Genomic DNA, 17127 nt, shown 5'->3' on the forward strand with positions numbered 1-17127 from the left:
CTCATCCAGAGATTTCTCACTGTGTAATGCTATGCAGAATTCACATCTCCCCCCAAACTAATGCATAATTTCAATATAACAAGCATAATCCAATATAACCAAAATTATCTAGCTAAAACACTCAGCAGGGTTTTCTTAAAAGTTGAAAAGCTGATTCTAAAGTTAATGTTAAAGAATATACACAAGAACAGCTATGGAGAAAGGACTTATTTTACCTAATCTTATAAAATACTATAAAGCTCTAGTAATAAAAAGCTAAACAGTAACAGACCCGGAGTAAATAAACAGATCCATGTATAAATGAAAACTTAGTTCATGATAAACATACCCTTTCAATTTAAAAAAAGATAATGTAGTAAATGGTGTTAAGAAAAATAGGATATCTGTGTAGAAAAAATAAAGGTATACTTTTAATACCCAAAATACATTATAGAGCTATTGGTTTTAAAGCTACAAACCAAAACAAACAAAAGCAGGAGGATAGTTTTTCAAAATCTTAAAAAGAGGAAGATCATCTTTTGTAGAACATAAAACATCAAAAGCCTTATAGGAAAAACATTGATATATCTTGCCAAGTAATAGATAATGAACACCATATACAAAGTTAAAGGAAAAACATAAAATACTTTGGAATAAATTTTCCCTCATGTTTAACAAGATCCTTTAAATCCTCAAGGAAAGACAAACTATGCAGTAGATAAATGGATATCGGATATAAAAAGGCTATTCACAAAACATGAGAAATGAATGACAAGTAAATATATGGAGTGGATCAACTCCAGAGAATGTTTGATAAAAACTAGATATATTTTTTCTTTATAGCACTTTTTTATAATAGAAAAAATGTAGTCTGAATATTCATCAGTAGTGGAATGGTTAATGTTTATATTATAGCATAGTAAGAAACCAATAAAAATAGTTATGCATGCATGTATACACAGACACACACACATGTATGAAAAGAACTCAGAAATACATTGTTTTTGTTTGTTTGTTTGTTTGTTTGTCTTTTCTAGGGCCACTTCCTGAGGCATATGGAGGTTCTCAGGTAGGGGTCGAATCGGAGCTGTAGCCACCAGCCCACGCCAGAGCCACAGCAACGCGGATCCGAGCTGCGTCTGCGACCTACACCACAGCTCACAGCAACGCTGGCTCCTTAACCCACTGATCAAGGCCAGGGATCGAACCCGCAACCTCATGGTTCCTAGTCAGATTCGTTAACCACTGCACCATGACGGGAACTCCAAGAAATACATTGTTAAGTGAAGAAAAGCAAGTAGCAGGAAAACACATTATATCTTACCTGGTTCATAAATGTACTCGAACAAAAAGGTATTTTATCAGATACATAAAATGTTCACTTCTGTGTTTCCCCTTATTAGGTTGGGCCCTGTGGCATATTCTGAGTAGTGGATTGTGAGCAAAAGTGACCTGTATTATTTGTGAGTCAAGGCATTTAGGAGCTATTATGGCATCTCTATAATCTCTCTGCTCCTATAAGGCTACATTAGGATGACACACGTACAAAGTGGTAGAGCCTTATTAATCTGGGTCTCTAAAGTGACCATGTGGAGCAGACCTCTTGCATCCTCTGTTAGATGCAAAATGTAAAAGTTAAAGTACTGAGATTTGGAGGTTGTCTGTTGTTGCAATTGGTGTTACCTCTCCTGACTAGTACAAGGAAAAAATACATAGGAAGGTGAGTTTATTGGTAGGGTGTTGGAGGAATGCATACTGTCCTATGGGTAGTCATTATCTCCAGGAAGGGAATAGCTGGAAACGAGTGTGAGCATAAACCAAGAGACAGGTTCATTTTGCTCTGATTATTTCTTTGTTGTTTGAATCTTATGCAACTGTATTTAGGTATAACTTTTATTATAATAATATTTGGATAAATAAAATGCAGTATTGCTAAAAGTTAGGTGATATGCCAAGTTTGCTTCAAAATTAACTGGACCCTTTATAAGGTAATATTATGGCTACTAATCATTTTATTTAGGAATTTAAGCAACTAATAAATTGATCCAATGAAGTAACGAGTTCTGTTTTAATTCATTTATTAAATATAAAGGTCTCCAGACTTGCGGTTGCCAAGGGAGTGAGATGGACAGGGAGTTTGAGGTTGTTAGATGCAAACTATTGCATTTAGAATGGTTGAGCAATGAGGTCCTACTCCACAGCACAGGGAACTATTTACAATCTCTTGGGATAGAACATAATGGAAGATAGCATAAAAAAAAGAACTGGGTTACTATGCCGTAGAGCAGAAATTGACTCAACACTGTAAATCAACTATACCCAGATATAAATTATGTCATTATTAAAAGTATGATTTATAGCCTATGATATGCAGTATAGTATTTTTAATTTTCATTCTTTTGCAAACTACTTAATGACTTTTGCTTTTTCCAAAGTCCTCTATATAGCTACTTTTTTACTTACTAGTTTTCTGTAAAATGGCTTAAATGAATTAGTTTAATAAGGAAAACCTTGTAATTTTGCCTAAAATGAAAAACTACTATCCCTTGACATAAATGGAAGATAAACATAAAATTAAATACAATAAAAATGTGATAATATTATATGATTTGGCATAAGTGCTCTTGCTTGACAGCACCAAACAATGGAGCCTACTTTCCTTTAAAAAGTAAGATCGTCAGATTTCCCGTCGTGGCGCAGTGGTTAACAAATCCGACTAGGAACCATGAGGTTGTGGGTTCGGTCCTGCCCTTGCTCAGTGGGTTAACGATCTGCGCGTTGCCGTGAGCTGTGGTGTAGGTTGCAGACTCGGCTTGGATCCAGTGTTGCTGTGGCTCTGGCGTAGGCCAGAGGCTGGGAACCTCCATATGCCCCGCGAGTGGCCCTAGAAATGGCAAAAAGACAAAAAAAAAAAAAAAGTAAGATTGTTAAGTGTCAGAGGTGGTAAAGACTGAGATATTTTTCTTGAAATATCAGAATGATTTAAAGATGATTGAAAATGGAATAAATCCTTAGCATATGGCTCATACTTATTTAATGTCTTATCCCTGTATTAATGATATCATTGATCCCACATTTGGGAAAACATTGGTGTTGTAGAAAGAATTCTAGGATTGGATTCAGAATACTTGGAATCACTGCTTCCTGTCACTTACAATGTCTTTGGGTTGTCACTCTGTCTTTGTACTTATAACATTCTTTATAAAATGGGAGCAAAAATGCCTACCATCTTTAATTCATCTCAGAATTTCTGTGAGGAACAAATGAAATAGTAATGTATATGATTATTAGTAACAGTTTTAGCACTAGTTTAACAATCATCTATAACGAAATTTTGTTATTTTAGGTTATAATGTTTGACTACAAAGCACATACATTTAATAATTCATTCTCTTAATTCCCTGTGCTTTACCCCAAGGGAGTCATCATCTCAACTCTCCTGCAAATATGCCTCATTACCATAGATATTGGAAGTTATATCTGCATCTGTGCATTCTCACTAGGGAAGACAGTTAAAGTTCATATTCTAATGGTCAGTCTAGAGTTGCAAAATGTATGTTAGGCAGAGTTAGATCTTCTGATATTCTGCTTACCTTTATTGATATTCTAAGTTTCTGTAGTTTCGTTTATTACTAGAAAGACTACAGGAGCCTCCCATTCCAAAGACATCTAATACTGCAATGAGCTTGGTTTACGGAGCTCATTTGCTCTTTCTGGTTACCAGAGTGTTATTTGGTAAATTTCTTCCCCCAGAAATTATTACTTAGTTTAGGAGAATCTTAGTATTGATCTGTCCTGCTAGGCCCCAAGGGAAATGATGTTTGAGACAGTGCTGTAATCAAGGCAAAAAATGTTCCTGATTTGTAGGAAGTAGTTGTTACTTTGTTCCTTTTGACTCACAAAAATAGGTTTATATATTTTATGTAATATCTAATGAATTTGTCATTGACAAATCATTATAAACTACATCTATTCTGAGTCATGTTCCTGCTCTCAGCAACATTTCCCCTCTTGTCTTTGGAAACTTGCTTCACTTTGTCCATGTACTTCCTGCTCTTTGATAGTAATCAGGTATTTGCAGGAAGATAGATAGTAGGCAGTTAGTGCTGATTTATTGAACTATTTCATTCCCAGTTGATTCCTTCATTTTCATATGGTCAGGGGGAGTTCCCACTGTGGCTCAGTGGAAACAAATCTGACTAGTAGCCATGAGGTTGTGGGTTCGATCACTGGCCTCGCTCATGGGTTAAGGATCTGGGGTTGCCATGAGCTGTGGTGTAGGTCGCAGACACAGCTTGGATCCCAGGTTGCTGTGGCAGTGGTCTAGGTCGGCAGCCGTAGCTACAATTCTACCCCTAGCCTGGGAACCTCCATATACCACCGATGTGGCCCTAAACAGCAAAAAGTTAAAAAGAAAAAATCAAATGGTCAGAAGTATGAGAGACTGAGCTGGGACACATTATTGGCCTTCACAAGGCCAAGTGTAACCTTTTTTTAACAACTTGTTAATTGCCTTTTTAACAACTTGTGATTGCCTTTGGCAATCACATAGTTTTAGTAAATAATTCCTGTAAGTTTTATGTTTAACTCTAACCCTGTTGAAGAAGCAGGCTTTGTGATTTGTTAGTTTTGAATGTGTTAGAAGCATCATTTCTATTGTAAGAAAGTTATATCCAAAGATATCGCTAGAGTGTTTCTGGGGAAAAAAAGAAACCACATAATTTATAAGTAAGTGAGAGAGTCAACAAACACAGGGCAAGGGAATGAATTCACAATGTAAATGAACAAATTCCATTTTCTATGTAAAGTGAATTCTGTCATTAAATGAACAATACCCAGGTTTTAGTAGTTTACATTCATCACAGTCTTTGAAGTAGAGGGCTACCAGTCTTAGAAGATTAAACAGGAATTTTGTGGTTATCACTGAATATCCCAGGGAGAACTTTGTAAATTAACGTTAAAGATGTAGGGAATCTTCTTGTTCTTTTCGCAGCAAAAACAAGGAGAGAGTTTAAGTTACATTTTTTTTTTCTAACCTGTCCTGTCATTTAGTCATGCTCTTTGTTCACTGTGACCTTGTGATCATAAAGTATAAACATCAGGTGCATGCAAATTACTTTGAACATTTAAAATATTTCTAAGATTTTTTTTGTGGCAAGATTTATTAAATAGCATTGTAATAGATAATTTAATTTTAACCAAAATTGAAAAGAAATGATTTTAGGATTTTGATCTCTGTACCCATAACTTGTTCCTGTAAAGGGAATTAGTTTTTCCCTTATGCTCTTTTCTTTTGTCGCATCTTTTTTTCTCACACTGTACCTGTTGAACTTGACTTATCTTTCTTCATTTCCTTCAATTCCCTATGGTTTTACTGGTCCAGAAATATTGAATTAGTTATGTTCCTTCTCTTTTCTTGCAAGGTAGCTTTTCTAATTAACTCTCTGTTGCTACTCTGGATGTCTTACTTCTCCTCTGCCCTTTTAATAACAGCAGTTTCCACGTGGACCTTTTCCTTCTGTTTCACTGTCGGTCAGTCACACAGCAGCCTCTAACATTGCTTTTTTTTTTTTTTTTGTCTTTTTAGGACTGCACCCACAGCATATGGAGGTTCTCAAGCTAGGGGCTGAATCTAAGCTGTAGCCATTGGCCTAGGGCACAGCCACAGCAACGCCAGATCCCAGCCGTGTCTTCAACCAACACCACAGCTCACGGCAAAGCCGGATCCTTGACACACTGAGCAAGGCCAGGGATCAAACCTGTGTCCTCATGGATACTAGTCAGATTCGCTTCCACTGAACCACAACAGGAACTCCTAACATAGCTATTCTAAGAGTCCACGTTTTTAATCCACTAAGAGCTCTTTCATATCTCTTGTGGGTGTGTTAGAATCGTCTTAATGCAGTTTTTGATAGTGCTAAGTATGAAGATTTGAAGTGTTTGGTGCCAACCAAATGTGTAAGGAATGCTCTTGTACAAGAAAGGCAAAGAATACCTTGGTGTACAATAAAGAGGTTTTTATAAAGAGAGTAGTATTGTTCTTAGCTGACTAATAGGCTTAACAATTAAAAATGATTTCACTTACTATTGAAAAGGATTTCTGTTTTGAAGTGTGATTCATTTTATTTTTCTTGAAGCACATGCAAAACAACATATTGTATAAATTTGTCCTCAAAATACGCTAATTGATTCTGTTCAGCTAGCGTATTTTCCTGTGGTATGTAGTATGTTTTGGTACTCACTTCCTTTTATAAATAATAAGAATTATAAAAATGCACAAAAATCAGCAAATATATTTGTTATACTACATTTGAATAGTAATAAGAGGTGCTTTCATTTATATATGTATTAATAACAGAGTATTAAGCTGTTTAATTCATTTAGTGTCTGTGAATGTAAATACATTGTTACGTATATTTATATTGGGGGATAGTTTTTTCCTTCAGTTGACAAAGAATGGATAAATTTCTTGTAGAGAATGTTGCTATGGGTAGACTTCATTACCACCAACATTCTGATATGTACAAGGTAACCTTTGAAATTAGCTCAAGGTCATTTTTATTAATTGAACAGTTAATTGTGTAAATTGTTGATTATTTCTGTTATTTCCACTTTTGTCTGTCTCTTTTCAGTTCATGTTTTCACTATTTTGTTGTCTATTAAAATTCAGCTGGTGAAAAGTATTTGTTCCTTTCTCTTTGGAAACATGAGGAAAGACAGTGAAATTAGGAGAAAATTATTTCCTACTTAGTTTATTTATCATCTCTTTCTTCTCCCCTGTGATCCTGTATAGGGGAGGCAGTAAAATGTGACAGTTTATATATTTCACAAAGATGGCTGGAAAATACAGTTACTGGGAACAGTAATAACATGTCTACAGAATTCTAGTTTCCTCATCTCTTTCAGCATTGCTACCTGAATAGTTCCTACACTAAATAGGAACTTTATGGAAAATAAAATAGAAAATAAACTTATAATAGATAAAAATTTAATAAATATTTAAACAGAAATTAACCTTTAACATAACAATATTGAATAATATTTGAACAAAGTGAATCACAGTTAATTATTTTAGGAAAGAGAAAATAGCATACAACTTTCTTTAAAATTTATACCTTTGGTCTTTAATGATATTTTAAAGGGTATTAAAAGTAATCACAGCAATTTCATTTTGGAATAATAAGCATTCCTTGTTTTTTTTGTTTGTTTGTTTGTTTAGATGAATATCCACATTTATCTACATTTAGAATACTATAAACTTCACAAATATTCACCAGACATTTTCTTTGCGAGGTGTAAAGCATTATTTAATTATTGAGCAATAAATATTTACAGTGTCTTTACACCATGTTGAATCTTTGGGAATTCATTACAGAGTAAATATAACTCTATCTCTGCACTTCCATCCTGTGCCTGGATTTGTAAGTCTTTGTAGTATGATTCCATAGACATAGCTCTCTTTCTGGAGCTGAATGATTTTAATCTGAAGTAGAAGAGAGCATTTCTTTGGCTTTCCATTGCACCTTTACTAATAATAGAGCCCCACTATTCCCTTCCCCCCAAAATAAAGAAAATCAAATAACCCTCAACTAAAAACTAAATAAAAATCTTGAAGAATCTTAACTTTTTATTGGTGAAGTGAGACATAAACACATAAAGTAGTTATTTTTGCTTTCGTTTTTCTTTTTCTTTTTTTTTACCCCTCTTTTACTTCCTCCTCTGTCATCATACCCTTGAGACAAACTATAGATGCTTTGTTCATTTCCATTTCTCATCACTAAATTGTTTCATAGGCCTCTTTGGCTCAGTTTCTAATGATTGGTAGACAATCCATACATATAGGATACTAATGAAAATTGTGTTACCTCTAAAATATGCTATAATTCAGTACTTTCAGTGTTTAATTTGGTCTTCTGCTATCAGTTCTTTAATGATAAACTTAACAATATTTGCAGGTAGATAATGAAAATAATTATGACCTGTTTTTACCCTGTCCTATAAAGTGTCAGTGTAATCAAGGGATATATTTATGTATTGCTTTCCTAGATAAGTTAGCCAGCCTCTATCCAGACTTCTTTTCCAAGATTCTTGACACTTTCTGACTTTCATTTTGCTTTTATAGAATCTCATGCTTTTTGAAGGAACCCTTGATGAACATTTCTTATGCATATTTATGGCTGAAACCAAGTGAAATATAAAGATGAAAATCACACAGATACAGAAGATCAGATTCTTATTTTGAAGATTTTTGATAATGTTTCTCATTATTCAGGTTTTCTTAAAATTATCATATATGCATAGGCCGTGCTTTATATATGCATTTAATGGTTTTCAGTTGTTACAAAAATCCCTTATCGAGAAGATACAATTTTTATTATAATACAAAAAATTATTACTTAAAGAGGTGAATTGACTATCTCAATATATAAATAGCAATGTAAGCATGAAGACTTAAGATCAGTCTTATTAATTAAGTATTTTTAATTAATCAAAGTCCTTTTAAAAGACTTAAAATCAGTTCTCCCAATTAGGAATTAACTGAATTTGTCACCATACCATATTGGCCCCCACAAAGGAAATCAATTAAGAACATTTGATTATTTCAGGTTTTGCTTCATGTTATTTAGGAACTATTCTTAGATGAAAAGACATATAGGATATATATTAAATGTATTATTTCTTGATACTTTTATTGATGAAATTTCCCTCTTTATCCTTGAGTAATATATGTTGCCTTGAGGTCTAATTTGAATGATATTAATGTAACAGCTCTGTCTTTCTTATGATTTGTGTTTGCAAAGGCTGTCTTTTCATATCCTTTTATTTTTAACCTGTATCTCTCTGTATATTTAAAGTGTGTTCTGGTGGAGCATGTATAGTTAGATTTTACATTTTTACCCATTATGACAATCAAGATTTAAATCTTATGCATTGCGTGTAATTATAGATATAGCTACATTTAACTCTAACTTCTTGTTGTTTTTTATTTGTTCCATTTGTTCTTCTTTTGTTTCCTCTAAGGTTTTGCCCTACTGGTGTTTCTACAGAATGCCCTGGGTGTTCAGTAAGGTCATATCACTATGACTGGTCAGAACTTGAGCATCTCAGCACCCTATACATGTGCTCTTAGTGTTCAGCATCAGACTCAAGGGGATCTCTGTGAACATTTCTGAATCTCTTTCTCTGATTAACACCCTCCGTGATACTTCCCCCAAATTTTAGGTGACTCAGCCTTCCCAATTCCGGTATCTATCTCTTTACCTCAGTGATACCTTGATGCTCTAATTGGTTTCTCTGTTCCTCCTCTGTATCCTGATTGCATCCAGATCAAAAATCCAAGGTCTTTGTAGGGTTCATCTTATTTATTTCCCTTTTTTAAGGATCATAATTTTATGATATCTTCTGTGAAATGGCTGAAAACATTGCTTTGCATATTTTGTCCACAGTTTGATATGCATCTTTCTATTCTCTTTTATATGAAAATAGGCCCATATATGCAGATATATACATATAAATCAAATTACATATAAATCAAAATACATATAAATCAAATTACTGTATTTTTCAACAGCATTAACTTTTTCACTTAAAATATGTTTCTTAGAGATCTTGCTTTTAAAGTACATATCAATCAATCTTACTTTATTCTTTTTTTTTTTTTTTGTCGTTAGTCTTTTATGGGCCGCACTCGTGGCATATGGAGGTTCCCATGCTAGGGGTCTAATCAGAGCTACAGCTGCCGGCCTACTCCAGAGCCACAGCAACGCCAGATCTAAGCTGAATCTGTAACCTACACTCATAGCAACGCGGGATCCTTAACCCACTGAGCGAGGCCAGGAATCAAACCCACAACATCATGGTTCCTAGTCAGATTTGTTTTCGCTGCGCCACAATGAAAACTCCTTTTTTTTTTACTTTATTCTTTAACATTGACTTTATATATTCCACAGAATGGTTTTCCCATAATTTAATTACCTCACATTTCACAATCATTATGCTCTTCTTCCTACCTTCTTGCTCTTAGAAACTGTATGTTTAAAAATAATATTGTACAGCAACTCTTTGGATGGTGACTATTTCTGTAGAAGAAATCATAAAGTTGTCAGACAGGTTTCCTGTTAATATATTGTTTTCCCAAACAGCTTTTACATATTTATATTATGCCTAAATAATAAACAGGGCTTTTTGAAGAAATGGTTGATTCCAGAACTAGGTCAGGAAATGTAAGAGATAGGTCTGGAACACATTATCACAACAGAAAGCATGGGAGTTATTGTGGTCATGTCAAAAGGTACGCCCTCTGAAGGAGGAATTTTAGGAAAAGAAATGACTACTGTGTTTAAAAAACATCAAATACAAGTATGTTCAAAAGCTAAGAATCATAAGCATATAAGCACAATCAAAGTAAAAACCACATTTCTCACCTTGGGGAGGGAGCTAAGGGGGAAAAAATCATGATTTTGTGTACTGGTAAATAATGAACTGTATATTTATCCTACTCTTCTTCACAGTAACAAAATAATTAATGAGAGGAATTATTTTATGGAAGACTAATAATGAATGAAGAGGAATAACAGAATCAAATTACCATAAGATTGTAACTTTTATAGTTGAAATATCTCTAGGAGTCCCACTGTGGCACAGTGGTATCAGCAGCATCTCTGCAGTGCCAGGACGCAAGTTTGATTCCCAGCCTGGCACAGTGGGTTAAAGGATCCAGCAATGCTGTGCCTGTGGTATGGGTTGCAACTGTGGCTTGAATCTGATCCTGGGAACCCCATATGCCTGAGGCAGCCAAAAAAAGAAAAAATAATAATATCTCTAGACAGTCTTCTGAGATAATATCTCTAGAAAACTGTCGTAATTAACAAGTGCTATCCTTAGGTAAAACAGGGATAGGAAACATTATAATCAATGGATCCAGCTGACAGCACCTGAACCCCCTGATCAAATAATATTGCAGAAAGAGAGACAACCAGCTATTCTATGACAACTTATACAATACAGTAGGAAGCACACAGCTTTTAAAAAATTGAACCTATTCAAGGCTCTCTATCTAACTGACAGTTTATAGGACATTCAGGAGATAGGGGAATTTATTAAGTTATATCTCGGGGATGCTATCAGCCAAATCTAGCATTCTAGAAATTCTGCAAGATAAATAATCCAACTTCTTCAATAACTGATAGTCAAGGTATAAAAAAGGATGGGAAACTGTTAGAAAATAGAAGAGAAAGATAGGAAATATCAACCAAAAGTAACATGTAGACTTAGTTTTGATACGATTTAAATAAGCCATCTATAAGAAGATATTGGAATAATTAGAGAAATTTGAAAAGTCACTGGATTTTATATGATATTAAGGAATCTTCAGTTTTTATTTGTGTGTTAATATTGTGTTCATGTTAAAAGTAGCTCTTTTCTCTTAGGAAAAAAATGAAATATTACCAGTGAAATGATATGAGGTCTGCCCTTTTAAATAATCCTTTGAGGAGTTAAAGGAGAAGGTCTGGTGATAGTTATTCATCTTGGATGATGAGTACATTGGGTTTATTGTAGTATTTTTCCTATATTCAGGTGTTTAAACTTTCCCTTCATGAATTTCTTTAATTAAAAACTAAATTTAGGGAGTTCCTGTTGTGGCGCAGTGGTTAACGAATCCGACTAGGAACCAGAGGTTGTGGGTTCAACCCCTGACCTTGCTCAGTGGGCTAAGGATCTGGTGTTGCCGTGAGCTGTGGTGTGGGTTGCAGACGCGGCTTGGATCCCGTGCTGCTGTGGCTCTGGCATAGGCCAGTGGCTACAGCTCCAATTAGACCCCTAGCCTGGGAATCTCCATATGCCTAGAAAAAGCAAAAAGACAAAATAAAAATAAATAAAAATAAAAATAAATTTAGCATTCACAAACCAGGTGAAGAGAATTTCATGTCATCAAAGTAAGCGTGGAACTTTTCAGAATTTTCATCCTAAATATTTGAAATGTATATAAACATATAGACCTGCAGGAATGTTAAAGAATTTATTCAGCATAAATGCTGCAGTTGATTTGGACCCAGCATGAACCAGCTTGAAATTAGCATGAGTCTAATAGATTTCATCATAAAACATGTTCATGTTTATTAACACCCTAGAGAAATTGCTGCATTAAATCTAATGCTGTATCTTCATTCTATCATATCTGCCTCTCACCAAGATCCTCATATTTGCTCTCCAGGTGCAGCAGGTACAGACTGTGCAGCAGGTCCAGCATGTCTATCCAGCTCAGGTGCAGTATGTGGAAGGCAGCGATACTGTCTATACCAATGGAGCAATGTAAGTCTATGTGTGCAGTCTTTCATTCTCCCACTCGGTTAGAGAAAAGTAACATACTTTCTGACACCTTCCACTGATCCCAAATTGTCTCCTTACTTTTACAGTGATTTTTTTACTAGAATTCTTGAAATTCAGCTGCCGTGTAGAGCTTCGTCTATGATTATTAAGAACATGTTTTCATTTTCCTCTCACTTAACCTTGGAAGGATATTTTAAATTATGAACATCGTTATGCCATTTAATAGTTTTCTCTAGGTTGAGAAAAACTTACCCCTTGTTGGTGATTTCTATATTATAATAATATTTTATAAAACCTATACTTTTTGTCAGTAAGGTGATTTTTTTGTTTGTGTTTTCTGTAAACTAATATAAAGCTACTTACTGTTAATAGAAGAGTTTTTTTTCAACTCTCCACCTTGGGATTCTCCCCCTTCCTACTTCCCCTACTTCGTCTTGTACCTTTTATAGGAACAACCGGCCGTGTAGGTTTCGCCAAGTATTCTCCTCTCTTGCCTCAGTATTTTGGGAGTTGTGGTTTGTTTTCTCTGAGTCATTCTCTGCCTTCTCTCTTTTCTTCTCAAGCTGCTATACCCAGTGTAGTGATATCTTTGTAGACTGACACAGCACCCCCTCCTTTGTGACTTGGACCCTGACTCTTTTGCAGTTAACATATTCTTCCCCTGTACAGTAAAGGCAGCACTGTACCCAAACTTTCTCTTCCAGCATCATGCCATGAATGCTTATTTATGTTTATCATACAAAGAACTCTCCCTAAATGCAAACTGTTGTCATTTTATTATTTTACTTATATCTTTTTAGGTGACGGGCATATAATAATGGGTCAGTAAATTTTTGTTTTCCTAGCGAATCTATATGCTTTACGTATTTAGACACACTGTGGATATTTTTTTACCTGTTGTGTGAGGCCAGGACATCATGGAGCCTGCTTTTGGAGTCTGTACTGTAAATCCAAACCACTGTTGACATCTATAGCAAGGAAAAAAGTAGAGATGCCGCTTGAACCTTTATGCTATCAGGGAAAATAAATGGGTTTTTAGATTCTAGATTCTGCTAGAAGTCACTCAGTTGTATTGTCACTTCATCCTTCCCTGTGATCTATCTGTCACAAGAACCCCAGAGTAAAGTCATTATAGGAGTTCCCATCATGGCTCAGCCAAAACGAATCTGACCAGTGTCCATGAGGACAAAGGTTTGATCCCTGGCCTTACTCAGTTTGTCCAGGATCTGGTGTTGCTGTGGCTATGGTGTAGGCTGGCAGCTACAGCTCTAATTCGACTCCTAGCCTGGGGAACCTCCATTTGTCATAGGTGTGGCCCTAAAAAAACCAAAAAAAAAAAAGGCATTATACACTCTACCTGTTCAAGCATGTACCATTTGCTACCTAGTTTTTTCTCCCAGTTCAAAGACATCCTAGGTAAAGCCTTATAAGACCTCACTGGAGGGCTTTTATCACTCTTCAATTCCGTAACATTTTATTTTTTCATTTATTACAGCATTCTGTCAACTAAGAATCCAAGACAATCTGACAAATAGAGGTTTTAAACAAATTGGGGCTTTGATTTTTGTCAGGTAAAAGAAATCTGGAGGTAGCATATTGTACAAATAACAAGCACTCTGTGGTACAAATATAAAATAAGTCTTACTGAAGAAAATCTTACACACTGGCATAAAGCAGACCTCTCTAGCTAGACTGGTGCCATAAAAACTGCTCCAGTAGAAGGTCTCTGGCTCCCAGAGTGCTACATATTTCTAGGGAGCAGGGGCAGTGGACATTAACTGGTTAAGTAGTAGAAAAAAATGGCTTTCTTACAAAGGAGGAGTGGGTGCCTCTGAAGCTCAGTTCCATCAGTCTGTTCTTCTATTAGGATTAACTCAGACCAGCTGAGCCAGCTTAGTGCTAAGCTACCTAAAGATGACAGGAAATGAGCCTCTGGAAACATCCACAACTGTACTTCCTCTTAGTCCGTTGCTGACATCAGTTTAGCACCTCAGGAGTATCAAGTCCAAGATTTTCTGGTATGGTAGTAAATCTTCTTTGGTTACAATCATCACATCTATATTCCAGACAGCAAGAAGAGGAAAGGGGAAGAGGATACATGTAAGAGTGTGTGTGTGTGTGTGTGTGTACATGCATGTATAAAATATGTACACACACAGGCTTCCCCAGAAACACCCAGCTACCTTTGCTTATATGTCATTGGCCATAACTGTGTAACAAAGTAGTAGTCAGCTGCAGAGGAATCTAGGAATGCAGGTTTGTAGCTTTTATGTCTATGTGGTAGATGGTGGCAAGCAAAGAGGACAGTTGGAGTGGGTGTTAAGAGAGTTAATTCTCTAGTTTCTGTCACAGTCTTTGATCATTGCCTCAAGGTAGAGAGAAGTGACTACTAATGTGTGACTTTGTGAAAGGTACGCAACCTGCTTCACTTTTCTCATCTATGAAACATGGAGGTATTTAGCTTATCAAAAGAGTTTTGTTTAGCTTCCGAGAAGTTGTAAACACTCAATAAATATTAGTTATTACTGGAGTTTCCGCTGTGGCTTACTGGATTAAGTATCCAACTAGTATCCATGAGGATGCGGGTTCTATCCTTGTCCTCCCTCAATAGATTAAGGACCCAGCTTTGCAGCAAGCTGCAGTGTAGGTTGTGGGTATGGCTTGGATCATAAAAAATTTTACTTATTACTGTAAAATTATGTGCTGTAATTTTTTAATGTTTTTTGTGTTTTCCTCTCCTATTGGTGATTTTGAATTCTGCATATTGCTTTGTGCTTTTTAAAACTGCTTTATCAATGACCTTAGGGTCTTCTACATAGAAGGTAAATGTGAGATAAGTGAATTCATTCACAAAACCTTAGAAACACAGCATCTCTAAAGTTGACTATTTAGAATTATAGGGCCTGTTTAAGTGCAGAAATAATTCAAAGTAAATATCTCCTGCCAACATGTATTTTCTAGGCCCACAAACTCAGTTGGTTAGATCATGACTAATGAGGTCTAGGTCATGAGTTCATTTGCCACAAAGTCCAATTAGCTTTGATCCAGTCTGTGTGAGCCCAGATTGCATCCTCAATTGCAGCTAATTATGTCACAAATGTGCACCCTTGGTCAAGATAGAGAAGATGCATCCTTAAAAACCTTTCACTACAATTTCAATCTCAGTACAACTTTTGACTAAAGATTCTGTAGCATCATTTCCATATATACTAAAGAAACATTGTGTTGCCATGAATTATACTCAAAATTTTAGTAGCTAGAACATGTTTTTTTGAATATAACAAAAAAATTTTTTTTAGCTTAAGCTGTTCCAATCGTTCTGTAATTTTGTAGTGCTGACATTTTACTATGTAGAGTCTTTGACTCTGAAGTTCATTTTAGAGTCTGTATAGTCCTTTTTATCTGATACACTTCTATGCATATTAGGAAAGAGTATTCCATATCTTCTGTTGCACCACACTGGATTAACAGCCAGCTAGTGTTTGATTCCTGACTTGGATCATGGTCACTTTCCCACTTCTGTGTGATAGATAATAAATGCTTTATGTTACTGATATTCTCAGGAGATAAGAATGCCGACCTTTATCATGAACTTTCAAGCACCCAGTACATGGCCCTACAGCCTGTGAATGGTTAGTTAAGTACGGTTCACTGTTGCTTCTGTCACCAGCAGCCACAAGCCAAGTAGGCATAATGCATGGCGTCTCACTCAAGACGTGGTGATAGTTCTCGCAGATATGTGTCATCACTTACGAAAATGTGTAATCATTACAATTTGATGATACTAAAGTGTTTACCTGGTTCTTGCTATGAATATGGACAATTACTGCAGCAAAACAGGCTTAAAAATGTGAGTCAGTAAGTGAATAACTGAGACTGCTTTATAGCACTTGGTGTTAGAGTAGCTTTTTATTCAAAGGAGAAGGTAGCCTTATTCATTCTTGTTCCTTTTTATCATTGCTTCTGTAGGAACCCACATTTGCATATTTCCTTACATTAGTTTTACCAAGAATATTTTTTAATGTGCTGGTTCATAGTCTCATCCATTGCTACAGATTTTTACAATTCTTACAATCTCATGACTTAGAATACTGTAATGAAACTAGCTGGGAAATACTGCATGCCAGGTAGAAAGAGTCCAATTCAATTGAAATTGAATCAATTTTTTAAATGATTTTTTTCTTTTTCTTTTCTTTTTACTCCTTTTTTAACTTATACTTCCCTCATTTGCTCTTTCATCATATTAATCTAAGTGGAGATAAAGACATCATGTCCAAATTAAGAAATCTTTTTTTGAAATTAAAACTATTTTCTTACATCAGCTGCTCTTTGAGACTTGTCTACCCTTTAGAGGTGATCATTGTTTTAAAATGTCAAGGTGTTCGTTGTATGGGTATCCATTGCAATAAGACTTGACTGGTAGGAAGCATTCTCATAATCTTTTTGTTTAAATTATAGATTTCTCATCGAGACCAATAGAGAATTTATACCAAACTTAAACTGTTAGCCCCATAAAAGAGTTCTATAGTTACATAAGCATGGGAACATTGCATGAATTTCTTTTGAGAATTCTAAATTTCTGTTAGTTTTTTTAAAGTCTCTGAGAAATCCTCTAGGAAAGAAATGCGGTGTTTTAAAAACTGAATCACAGAACTCTTATCTGAATATTATTTAATAACATCACATGGTATACTTTTGGAGGTGGTACATTATTAATATATTGACATGGAATAGATATTTTAAATCCATAAGCATGTGTGTAGGACTCATATTTTTTAAATAGTCGTTTCTTAAAAATCGTGTTTCTGAATGTGTTTT

The 17127-nt window shown here is 35.2% G+C and overlaps 1 protein-coding gene across 4 annotated transcripts in view; it reads left to right on the plus strand.

Annotated features, from left to right (window-relative positions):
* The window catches only part of RFX3 (regulatory factor X3), a 295181-nt gene that overhangs the window by 166822 nt on the left and 111232 nt on the right, over nucleotides 1–17127 (plus strand). For all 4 annotated transcript variants that reach the window (XM_047767697.1, XM_047767698.1, XM_047767700.1 and 1 more), the window contains one exon: nucleotides 12194–12291. In XM_047767697.1, the coding sequence (XP_047623653.1) occupies nucleotides 12194–12291 (98 nt within the window). The remainder of the gene's footprint in view (nucleotides 1–12193; nucleotides 12292–17127) is intronic.

Source organism: Phacochoerus africanus, chromosome 2, assembly GCF_016906955.1.
Source record: "Phacochoerus africanus isolate WHEZ1 chromosome 2, ROS_Pafr_v1, whole genome shotgun sequence".
Taxonomy (NCBI): domain Eukaryota; kingdom Metazoa; phylum Chordata; class Mammalia; order Artiodactyla; family Suidae; genus Phacochoerus; species Phacochoerus africanus.